At 41.8% G+C, this 12,892-nt stretch overlaps 2 protein-coding genes across 10 annotated transcripts in view; one reads left to right on the top strand and one right to left on the bottom strand.

The window, feature by feature from the left end:
- The window catches only part of b3galt1b (UDP-Gal:betaGlcNAc beta 1,3-galactosyltransferase, polypeptide 1b), a 53,892-nt gene extending 45,266 nt beyond the window's left edge, over window positions 1-8,626 (top strand). Inside the window, exon 3 of the mRNA XM_079562972.1 lies at window positions 6,183-8,626. Within this exon, the coding sequence (XP_079419098.1) occupies window positions 6,412-7,398 (987 nt within the window). The 5' untranslated portion in view covers window positions 6,183-6,411 and the 3' untranslated portion in view covers window positions 7,399-8,626. The remainder of the gene's footprint in view (window positions 1-6,182) is intronic.
- A 3,695-nt stretch (window positions 8,627-12,321) lies between these two features.
- The window catches only part of stk39 (serine threonine kinase 39), a 35,005-nt gene continuing 34,434 nt past the window's right edge, over window positions 12,322-12,892 (bottom strand). For all 9 annotated transcript variants that reach the window (XM_079562907.1, XM_079562909.1, XM_079562910.1 and 6 more), the window contains one exon: window positions 12,322-12,628. In XM_079562907.1, the coding sequence (XP_079419033.1) occupies window positions 12,554-12,628 (75 nt within the window). In that variant the 3' untranslated portion in view covers window positions 12,322-12,553. The remainder of the gene's footprint in view (window positions 12,629-12,892) is intronic.

Here is a 12,892-nt window from a genome sequence, read left to right as displayed (position 1 = left end):
CCCTTAAACTATTTGACATTTTTCCACGCTATGGACTATAAGCATACATATATTTAATTGAAATTTTATGTGAAAGACGCACACTAAGAGTCACACAATTGTGAAGGGAAATGAAATTGATACATGATTTTGATTTTTTTTATAAATATAAAACTGAAAAGTGTGATGTGCAAAAGTGCAACCAATTGCCTTCAGAAGTTGCCTGATGATTTCTGAATGATCACATGTTGCCCTAATGACTACAGAGTTTACCTGTGTGTAATCTAATCTCACTTCAAATACAGCTGCTCTGTGAGACTATTGTGGAGCAGACAGCATCATGAAGTCCAAGAACACACCAGACAAACAGCAAACAGGACTTCTAATGGTTTTCTTTTAAAAATGCCATTCTTCCATAAAGGCCCGATTTGTGCAGTGTACGACTAACAGTTGTTCTGTGGACAGTTTCCCCCACCTGAGCTGTAGCTCTCTGCAGTTCATCCAGGGTCATCATAGGCTTCCTGGTAACAGCTCTGGTCAGTGCTGTCCTTGTTCAGTCAGTAAGTTTAGGAGGACGGCCGGGTCTTGGTAGGTTTGCAGTCATGCCGTACTCTTTCCTTTCCTGGATGGTGTATTTAACTGTACTTTGAGAAATGTTTAAATCTTTGGAAATCGTTTTATAACCAAACCCAGCTTTAAACTTCTCAATAACTTTATCCTGGACCTGTCTGGTGTGTTCTTGGACTTTATGATGCTTCTGCTCCACAATAGTCTCTTAACTATTGTGTGTCACTTAGTGTGTGTCTTTCACATAAAATTTCATTTAAATATATTTATGTTTATGGTCCATAGTATGGCAAAATGTTGAAACGTTAAAGGGGGCTGATCCTTCTGCAACCCACTGTATCTGATTTGTGTGTATATTGGGGACAATGGTTATAGGAAATGATGGTAGATGTAGTGAAAACAAGTTTAAGTTTAGTATTGAAACATTTGCTTTTGTTTTTTGTAGCTGCTTGGTCATGTCCCTGTGAATAAATGCTCGCTTCCATCAGCTGCGTAAAACAACGGTAATGTTATTTAACTGTGGAGCGAAGGTCTTGAGTTCGTTTCAGTCGAGGACTCTGGGGAAATGCGTCTGATAAAGTGAAAAGTGAAAAGCAATACACAGCGATGTCACAACCTGAAAAATACAGCAGTGAAGAAGGCACAGTCCCATTGAGTAATCTGTGACTGAGTACAAACGCTGCGCCGTGGTTTCTTTCAGGACGAGAGGGACCCCGCTTTTGTCCGGGCGTCTGTCTGGCGCGTGTAGGGCCAGGCTTCTGAAGAGGAAGAAGTGATGCATCATGGGTATTCCGCTGTGAAGCATGTCGTTTGATCTCGCCCACCCACTTTTCTTTCATAGCTTCAAAGAGGCAGGAGCCGGTCGGAGATCTACAGCAGGAGTGTCTGGAGGTGGTCGAACATAAAGACGGTATTAAAAAGTGCGGCCCTGCAAGTTTCATTATTTCACACAATTGAAACCTCAAAAAATAACACATTATTGTGAGACGGGGCTGGCATTATGGTTCCAAGCCTATATAAAGGTGTGGGGCACAGTTTGACCTTCTCTTAAATGCACCTGCATGAATGGTTCACTGGACTGATCACCGATGTTTGGCCCTCCGCAATGCAAACACTTCGATACCTGGCCCTCTGTGGAAAAGGTTTAGACACCCCTGCCATAGATAAAGAATTTAGTGCAAAATAAATGTGAAGTATTTAATAATGCACTGCTTATGTATGAGTGTATCTTTAGGCGGGACCTAATAAAGTGTTGCCGTCTGGAAGATAAAGCTGAGTCGAATTGAAATTGTCACAAAAATAAAAATGGATTTGCACTGCTTTACAGTCATAAGATCATAAATGCCGATGGCCGATGTAAACCGCTAATGTCGCTCAGTCTGTTCCATTCCTTCCTTGGTATGAATCCAGGTGCACACTATCGTTGTGTCCTTGGGCAAGACACTTCACCCACCTTGCCTCCAGTGTCTACACTGGTGTGTGAATGAGAGTGTGAATGGGTGAGTGGTTCCTTGATGTAAAAGCATTTTGAGTGGCTAAAGCAGGCACTCAAATGTGACCATTTACCACACCTGCACATGATATAAACACCTTAAACAATTCTGTTTTAATCCTATTCAAAGAAATCCCTTCGCATTTCTTTAAAAGTTCACTGTGGAGCATTCCAGGTTATATACGTCGTATGTATATCACAAGAGCAACTCTATAAATAAACAAACATAGTCTCAAGTGATCAGCTACACACTGACAATGATATTTTTACTGTGGCGTATGAAAATAAAGCCTGTTTTTAAACCGAGTATTTGGGGACCTGCAGATGAGCCTCATCTCCATGGAGACGAGGTGCTGTTACTTGTGCAAAGTTACTTCTCAGGACTGACAAAACGCGCAAGTCCACCCACTGAATACACTTGATTCTTTTAGGCATTTTTCACCGACAAAAACATCAATAATGCAAAGAATGCAAATGGATTATTCTGTTCATTTAGTGAAAAGCAACACAGTATGGCTTTAATCATATGTGCTGCATTTTACACACCTTAGACTGATTGTGCAAAATAAACTATTTCTTATTTTCACTTGCAGTTGTTCAACTTGCATTTCATACGTCTACTGCAAACTTGATGTCCAGCCAGGCCCCAATGGGGAAATCCGTCTTTACTCTGCTGCTTGAGGAAAGTCGAGTCCACAGAGCGCAGCCAAGCACATCCATGTTGAAGAACAAAATGTCCTAAAACGTTGAGAAAGAAAAACAATGCATGTTTTCGTATAACTTGATGAAAATCAGGAGATAACTTTTGCTCAGTCTTTGCTTTGAGTTTGAAAGGTAGCTTAGTCCTAACCATATTGTTCTGATGGAAAATCAATACCACAATCAACTTAAATGACATATTTGCCCACGTTATTTTTTCCTACCTACTGTATTTTGCTCAGGTAGTGGCAGAAGCTTAGTTAGAAGAACAAAAGTTCGATCCATGCTCTCGGCATTGCACTGTCTCTGAAAAATAACTTAAAGGTACACTATGCAACTTTTTATGTACAAATAAAGTTAATATTAGTGCGTAGTTGACCTTTCAGTGACCCAGCGGCTGTATGGGTGGCGAGCTTGGCACCTTCGCATTCCATCCCGGTGGCTCCTATGATGCTTCAGGATCCATTTTTTTTCAGGTTTTTCAGGATTTTTGATGGTTGGTTTTTGGAATGGAATGCATATGTATCCATGAATACGGTTCAATCAATTAACCCTGGAGCATCCTACAGGTAAGTAAAGGCGCTATGCTAACCACCAAAGCATCCACTCGGTCACTGAAAGGTCAAATACGTATTAATATAAACTTTTTTTTTACCGTACAAAGTTGCATAGTGCACCTTTAACATCTCTGGGTGTGGCTCAGGAAGGAATCAATTATGCATCACAATGTAAATCGACTTCCAGAACCGTGAAGAGCACTATATATGACATCACAAACATCAGATTGTGTGTTTGCGCAGGCAGATATCCATCCACGCGACTCTGTTTGATAGTGATCAGCAGTTATTAAACACGGCTTTGTTGTCATATGTTCACATAGCTAATAAGCACAGTGGATTATCCATGTTTTATGAATTCGAGACAGACTATTTGAATGTTAATGTGATTGTTTGGGCACAACATAAAAAAACAACAGAGAGATTTAACGTGATAATGCCATCCTGAAGTGGCTTTAGTTCCACTCATGCGACATATTCAGTCCATCTCTTCTCAAAATGCTGTACTCCCCCATAAAGTGCCTCCCTCCGTCTCTCCAGTTCTAACTGAATATTATATTTCAGTATGTAAGACTGGTCTCTTTTTGCTGCCTGCTAGTAACATTTACATATTTTTTTCTTGTTACACACTCATAAATTCATGCGTTTCTTTATTATTGCTGTTTGGCATGCTGTATCCAGCTGCCACTTGTTCTATGCTATGCAAGGGCCTCGTTTTCTTGGCGCCGCATGAACAATAAATCATTTGTTCCGGACGTCTTCTATACTGGCGCTGTCTTCTCTTCAGGGGTGATACTGCCTTTATTGCACAGTACCCTAGGTGTAAAAAAAATGTATCTTTCTTTTGTTTTTGAAAATGTAAACGTGCACATGCAGACAGGGCTGGAGTCGCAGAAAAAACTCAGCCCGGGTCTTTTTGGTCAATACTGGCCCGATGTACATAAACAAAACAAGCTACAAGACACAGGACAATATGGCTGCATTTCACTTATATTATCTTAGCTTCCAAATGAGGCATTGCGCTGCCCGTGAACTGTCTGTTAAAGCACTACAAGTAACTTGTGCCCCTAGAGGCCATAAGCGCCACTACAGGTGTCGTAGCATGTTGCGTTTTTTTACTTATCAATTGTCCGTGAACGTAAATACTACGCTGACAGAAAAGACAAAGGGAGAGAGGGATATTGTACACATCCAATTACACAATGGAGATATTTTTTTCATTCAAACTTGTCTGTAAATACTGCTACTGCAGTTAGCTTTGCCCGTTAGCCCATTCATGATTCCATTAGTGTGTATTGGTGGCTCCAACCCGGTGGCAGCGAAGTTGCAATTGTTGTTTTCTGGCCAGAGACATCATCCCATTTACACCTATTTTACTCCCAGAGGGACTAAGGAAAGGATTTATTAAGATAAACAAGTTACTAGTAATGCTTTAACAAAGACATGGCAAAAAAACGCGTGAGAAAGAAGCCACGGGAAATTGACAAAAAAATTGAAAAACAGACAAAAAAGCTTTTAGATTTGTGTAAGGCGAACTGGAGAACATGTGCTTACGGTGGGGGTTAAGAGGTTAATATGTACGTTCCACTCACAATTGCGGCTCAAAGACATGAAACGAATGATCACATTGTGGATTTGGTTTGAGGTACACAGGTCTACAGCAGTGATCCTCAACCACAGAACCATTTTCAGTGAGTCACGGCTTGTCATCCTAGGGTAACGATGGGTCCCGATACCGTACCACTTGAGAACCACTGGTCTAGAGTGAGAATAGAGGAACGGTATATTCCAAAATGTGCCCCATTGTTCATTATTACATCCCAATATGTCTCTACCCTGCCACAGTGGATAATGATATCTCTGCTGTGGGCCGGCGCAGCTCAAAATGTGCCAGATCTCGCATCTGGTCTGACCGGCTCACGAATACGTCTGCCCCGGTGCTCTCGATGGCCCGTCCAATCCTGCACACGGAGCAGATATAACACACTGTAATCACTGTTCAATCCCGCGTGCCTACATGTTACTGCACTAAAATGCATTGGCGTCTTGCATCGTGGGCTTTTGACTGATAAACGTGTTCAAAGGAGCAAACAGAGCCATCTCTAGTTGATTTGGAGCCCTCGGCGAGATTGGGCAGGGGGATGGGGGCATTGAGGTGCATGACGTGTCTAATCAATCAAGAAAATCTGTAATATAATCCACCCACTATTGTACTCCGACATGGCATGAGCTGTTTGGATCTGATTCAAGCGTAATGACACATATTTTGGGATATTTCTTTGTGGGTACCGTCCGGTGTGTGATTGAGTTTGATATGCCCCATTTCGGAGCACAAATTGTCCCCCATCTCGGTCTAAAGTTACTGTGTTTTGAGCCGAGGATGTGGCCTGAAAACTAATGACTTCTGACTTACTCTGCTCAAGTGACTCCTCCGCAGCGGCTGTGCGGGACTGCGGGATATTTATGAGGAAATATAATTTGATTACAGCCGCATTTGTTGGGCATAATCAAGTCAAGTGTTTTTGGGCACTGGCTGCACTCGGATGGATGAATGAAGAAGTGAGTCATGAGGCTGGCAGGAGATTGTAACATACATGATGTAGAGCACTTAATGTATAAAGAGCAGGCAATAAAAGTGCAAAAGATTTATGAACTCATTCCAATCCGTCTGGCGCTCTGAGGGTGATGTGTATATGCCTTTAACACAAGGCAGTTTTGAGTTGAATGCATTTGTCAGGCTTATCTTTAATGTCGGGTTTCAACTAAGAGGATTTTAAATGAAGTGAAATTGTAATGCTCGCTCTGGATTTATTCATAATTAAATTAGAGGGGAATAAAATGTACATTTATGACATTAATAGTCCATTTCTTCTGTCCGTCTCTTTCAGATGTAAATGGAGCTGCAGCAGTGTCATCAGGAGGAATTGGACGTCCAAACAAATCTGAAGAGCATTAAATACACACCGCCCCACTTCTTACTGAAGCCATCCATAACTGACAATTAATGAGCAGGCACGTGCTGGGGCAGCTCCGTGCTGCTGGGCTCAGAGGAGCTGCTCTCATGGAAGGCAAGCCTGATAAGATTGTCCCCTTCTTCATCGTCCCAAATGCAGCATAATGCCTTCCAAAGTGTCATGCTTGTACCTGCTGACCGTGGTGTGCTGGGCCAGTGCACTCTGGTACCTCAGTATTTCTCGCCCTACGTCCTCATACGAGGGGCACATGTCCATACCCATACGCAAGACTGTCAAATCACCCAAAAACTTCACCTTCACCAACATCCGCTCGCGCTCTCTCAACCCACACTCCTTTGAGTTTGTCATCAATGAGCCTAAGAAGTGTGAGAAGGTCAGCCCATTCCTGGTCATCCTCATCAGCACCACCCATAAGGAGTTTGACGCTCGGCAGGCCATCAGGGAGACCTGGGGAGATGAGAGCATCTATGGAGACATTCATATCCTCACCATCTTCCTCCTGGGCAAGAACACTGATGATGTGCTCAATCAGATGGTGGAGCAGGAGAGCCAGATCTTTCACGACATCGTGGTGGAGAACTTTATTGACTCTTACCACAACCTGACCCTGAAGACCATCATGGGCCTGCGCTGGGTGGCCACCTTCTGCCCAAAAGCCCAGTATGTGATGAAGACGGACAGTGACATTTTTATCAACATGGACAACCTCATCTACAAACTATTGAAGCCCAACACGAAGCCGCGCAGGAGGTACTTCACCGGGTATGTGATAAACGGGGGGCCCATTCGGGACATGCGCAGTAAGTGGTACATGCCACGGGACCTGTACCCGGACAGTCGCTACCCCCCATTCTGCTCGGGCACTGGGTACGTCTTCTCTGCAGACGTGGCAGAGCTGATCTATAAGACCTCACTCCACACCAGACTCTTGCATCTGGAGGACGTGTATGTGGGCCTGTGTTTGCGAAAGCTCAACATCCACCCTTACCAGAACAGTGGCTTCAACCACTGGAAGATGGCCTACAGCTTGTGCCGCTACCGCCGCGTCATCACAGTGCACCAGATCCCCCCTGAGGAGATGCATCGCATCTGGAACGACATGTCCAGCAAGAAGCACCTACACTGTTAGGGCCTGGTGGACTCTTCAGCCTTTTACCTACAGTCACTGATGAGTGTACAAACGCACAGGGCTGCCTGCTGCAGAGTGTCTTTCATGTTAAATTCATCTGTTTATTGTGATGCATAATGATTGTTCATGAACGCATGAGGGCTGTAGAGCTGCCCCCATGCCAAAGTGTTGTCAGTCATTCCAATCATGCCTTCTGATGGAAGCCCAACCAAACTTATGTAAACAGCACTAAGTTCATTTGTTGCTTATTGAAGTGCCCTTGAGCCAGACACCAAACCACAGCTCTGCAGTTGCTTGACTCTGTTATCTGTCTATGTTGTACAAACATGAAGTAATTTAATACGCACAGGACTTAACACATTGAATTTACTCCTGTCCATAACAAGCTGTAAAAGCTTTTGATTGGATCTTGTATATCAACTAGTCCCTAATGAAAAATAGATTATTAGTGCTTTGCTTTGTGCTGTGACTTCAGTGCTTTAGATGACTCTTCTGAGCTATATAGAGCTAGTTTGGCAATGCCACTAATAGCTTGTTAAACTAAACCAGGAAAACCAGCAGGTAAAGAACCCAGATCAAACGTAACGGTCTGACTCACACTTCGGGCATTCTACAAAGCTTTAGAGCAGGCTTCAGAGCTTGCGTCGAAAGGCGCCTCACTGAATGCGTGCAGTGTGTTTTGGGCCTAACTGTTGACTCAATCAACCAGATAAATACAGTATAATTAGCACATACAGCTACAATAGCTCCACAGAGGGTTGTTGCATTCCTACTCCTGCTCTCTGCCTGGATGCTGTCGGAATATCAAGCTCCAGTCTGATTACAAAGGTTATGAATAATGAATATGCCTGGCGTTTTGTTTACATATCATTTAAATGCCTCTCCTTTTGGAAAAAGCACTGTTTGCTTTGGGTTATTTCCCAATTTCCAGACTCGAGGCAGTCTTGTCTCGTTACAGCTGCAGCTCGGTTCACACGCTGTCTGACATTATACATAGCATACTTCATAAATATATTAACTCTACCTGGATGTATTCTTATGTACCTAGCATAAGCGCTGCTGACGACATGGTGGACGATTCAGTATTTCACTCAAATGTGGAAGTGTTTCTTTATTGAATTTCATGGATCTTGTAGTTTGTTTTTTTTAAGTTAAGGCTAATGTGACATTTACTGTGAAAACATCTATCCCACATGGGGTTGTTGCTGTAGTGTAAGTTTTTATATAAAGAAATACTTGAATAAATAAAGTTAAATATCTGCTTTTTACTTTGCTACTGTCATGCAGATTAGATAAAATGTTTTTTTTTAATGCTTTTTTGCATAATTGTAGTTTTTGCTACAGACATGTTCACGAAGTTCACTGCTGGAATGATAGGTGGGAAATGGAGACATGTAGCCTGTTATTTTCCTACTGTGCATTTATTCCACATTCTGAACATTCGTGTGTACGTAGAGCTAATTATGAACCAACAATAGAAACCCAGCACCATTTTATATAATTCTTTATTTGTTGCTTTTTGTTGGAAATTTGACATCAGCTGATTACAGAGAGGACAGGTAATAATAATAATAATAATACACTGAAATGGTACACATACTGTACATAGAAAACACAATAAGTTATTTAATAAAATAAAAAATAATATTGTAGAAGTTCGTATATATTACTTCAATAAAATAATCTCAAGCTACCCAACTTAGTCCGGTACAAACAAAAATGGCTCATTGACAAAACACTTTTTAATGGTTGCCTTTAGGTTTTATTGTCTTCAAATGCATTTGTGTAGTACAGTTTGGACAATTATAGTAATATTATCAGCGGTAGTGGCGCATTAGCCTATGCCGGCAACCAAAATGAAGTGGAAAGCATTATCTGAAGACACTAGCACGTAAGCTAGCCTTTGCTAACGGGCTGTAGCATTAGCTCGTCAACGCAAAAGTGCTTTGTAACTTGGTCAGAGGTGGGCAGGGTCGTCAAAATATTTACTCAGTGTAACTTAAAAATAACTTTGTTAAATTACAGGAAGGGGCCACCGTTTTTCCATACTGAGATATGTTCTGACCCAAGCTTAGACGAGTTGATGCGTACCTGTCTGTTTTTTGTTTGTGCGCTCAGTCACAAAAAAACAAAACAAAGTTCTTGTTAGCGTTTAGCCTCTCCTCCTCTATGGGACCAAATGGGGTGAAGTTAGAAGCGACTAAGCTCGTCCAAGTTTACCCTATTTAAATACAGTTACGTGAGTAATTGCACGATGCAAGTATAGTTACACATGTCGATTTTCTAAGCGTAATACCACCTTGGGGCTAGGTTGTAAGGTATTATTACGCCTTACAACATAGTACCCCTTTTTATCCGCTAAGAAAACCGACATGGAGGAGAGGCTAAATGCTAACAACATCTTCGGTCTTTTTGTGTGACTGAGCGCACGCACAGACACCAGACAGGTACGCATCAACTCGTCTGAGCTCAGGTAAGAACATAGCTCAGTGTGGAAAAACAGTGGCCTGTACCTTTAAGTATCAGTAAAAACTTGTTGTCCAAATAACGGTTGAAGAAAAAAAGGAAAAGACTACTTAAGTAGCCTAATCGTGTTTGAGTCTCAGAGTAAAAGTCTTTTGATACAGCCCTAACCCAACAGGCCTAGTAGTAATAACAGTAACATAGTAATGTAACTAATTGTTTCACCCAGTAAGTATTGATGGTTTACTTAAAATGCTAGGCCTACTCAAGTAGCCTACAACAGGTGAACCAGGTAAACTACCAAGGGATAAAACGTCTCTAAGAGTTACCCAAGCAAATGTACATGGGATTACTGATAACTACCCACCTCTGAACTGGGTTTACATGACAGGAACGGTAATACATTTCTAACATAAAATTCAATAGGCTTTGTTTTTTACATTGTCTCATCACTAGCTACTTTCTTAGGCACAGAAAAAGGAACAAGGCACCTCTAGCATTTTTAACACTGTCCACAGCAATTATACACAGTAGCTCCCAGGTCTCCATTTTGACTGCACTTTTGAGCTAATAATAACAATAGTGATTCCCTTCTTTTGAACAAAATGTGGCAAGAATCCATTCATTCAGTCTTTTTTTTTTTTCCTTTTTTTGTTTTACTAGACATTCTTTGTGTAATAAATGTGCTTTTGTTTCTAATTACTGGAGATTACATTCTGATCTCAGGGGAAACCTCACTCAATAATGGGTCGGCGCAAGCAAATTCAGTGCGGCAACTAAAGAAAAAAAGTTAAATACGTCTCAATGAAATAAATTATAAGGATTCGCAGAGAGAGGTAATGAAAATGAGTGGGTGTAACATTCAAAAGCGACACGTGAATGGTGGTCCTTCACACCTGAGTTCTGCAGTGGGCGCGTCCAGATCCGCGGCGTGTGCTGGCGGTGGAATGTCGGAAAAAGGTCATAGATAAGGGGGGGCAGTGCATGGGGGAGAGCGGTTTGGTGCAGCTCGGCCTTTGGGGCAAGTGGAAGAATAACTGAGTCATTCCAGCAAAACGTGGGGAATAAGAGTTGTGCGCATATGGGCCTTTGTGCGTGGATTCAAAATGATAAAAAGAGGGGTTCAAAGTACTTTTCATGATTTGAGACAAAGATAACTCCGGTCAAATGTCACTCAGACACAAATAAAAGTCACTCAGTCACATTTTGACTTCAGTGAAATAACTTTTGTTTGTGCTTCAGAAATATTTCAGAAATCAAAGAAGATTATGCAAATTCTAAACCAGCGAATAACTTTCAAGATTGGGTCCGAAGTCACCACATGTACGGCAACACTGCTTCTTCCTTGGTGAGAGTAATCTGCACACTGCCACCTGCTGTTCGGCAGTGTGCATCAAAAATGCTTAAATGGAACAAAACACACAGCCTTGCAGATCCTTGAAACTCTACTAACGTAAAGTTCTTTGTAAATCTGCTTTGTCACTGTCCTCCGCTGGATAACAGGCTTCAGCTTCAATAGCAATTATATTATTTTTTTTAGAGTTTTTTTTTGTCAAAAAACGTATTGTTGCCTTTACCTCAACTGTTTTGTTGCCTGTACTTTAATACAGTGTTTCCCAACCAGGGGTGTTGTGAGGACCCCTGGTGCTTGAGAAGAATTTTAAAATTAATTTCAAGAGAAAATTAGTTTTAATTATGTTTTTCAGTAAAATGCTTTGAATTTTATGTGTAATTTAGCTTCATTTTTAACACAATATGCTGTGAAATACTGAATAATCTGAGTTTAGTTGATCGCTCAAGGGGCACACAAGAGGTTGGGAACCACTGCTTTAATACAGTGGAATTTAAAGCTGGGGTACCTGGCTTTTTATTGTTGTAGAATAATTTTATTTTTGCCACCTCAGTATGTTGTAAACACAGCAAAAAAACAGACCTTGTTGCACTGTCTTCACCTAAATGTTTATAATTGAATTTATTTTGGGGCAGGTCCCCTGCTTCTCTTTACCACCGCTCAAAGCTGTACATGGGCATGAAACATGCATGTGATTAATGTGCCAGAACAGTTTGGATGTGCAGGGGGGATTGTGAAAGCTAGAAACAATTTTGGAAACAAAAACAAAAAATCCCAGTTTGAACAAGAAAAATCAGGTACTTCAGCTTTAACACGTTTGTTAATTCTGCAAAATGCAAATCAAATTATTCTATAATGATTCCCGGAAATCTGACACGGATCGGCAGCCCAGGGATCAATACGGGAATTGAATCTCGTGATGATTATAGTAAGATTATAGCAAGATTATAGTAACTGGCTGTTGTGTAGAAAGTATGGAATTTTAACTTTCCAACAAAAGAAAAAGAGGAAGCTCTAGCTGTATGTGCTACAAACAAATAAATGACAATAATACATTTTATTTAACTGTGATGAGATGCTTTGGGTAGTCCCAGCATTCAATGAAGTGCTTATAATATAAAGTTCATAGTGAGATTGCCCATTACTTCATACTCTCCCCTTCCTTACCATGATACTGTCAGTTCCCCTGTGCGCACACACACACAACTCTTGACACTTGTTTTGCTAGAATGACCTGTATCTTGAGTGAGCAGAGCTGAGGAGTTGCAGCAGTGGATGTGTCCCCTCTGCCCTGAAGTGCGTGGTCCGTGAGTCTCAGCTGCTCCGCGCTCCGGGCAGGCATCAGCTAACGCTCAGCTGGGCGAAGCCAATCAGCTTGACCTCGTCCGGTGTCTCCGTGTCATCGCAGCCGGACGCCTGAGTGGACAGAAGACGGGGGGTTAGGGGGGGGAGACGGTGAGGTCAACAGGGCGCTAAGCTGCCTCCTCCGATTCATTTCACTCCCAATGCGATGACTGAAAACCCACACGACAGCACCGGGACGATACCGGAGGTGGGTTGTAAATCCTTTACGTTTACTACAGGCAACTTTAAAAAGAAATTGTAAATACGCAAGACGCTTTGTCGTTTAGATTAACTTTAAATACACCTGGCTACTAAAACCTACTTACTGACGGGCAA

This window comes from Gobius niger (genome assembly GCF_951799975.1).
Source record: "Gobius niger genome assembly, chromosome: 9".
In the NCBI taxonomy this organism is placed as follows: domain Eukaryota; kingdom Metazoa; phylum Chordata; class Actinopteri; order Gobiiformes; family Gobiidae; genus Gobius; species Gobius niger.
Note: the sequence above shows the minus strand (reverse complement) of the source record. Positions and strands in the feature narration are given on the sequence as shown.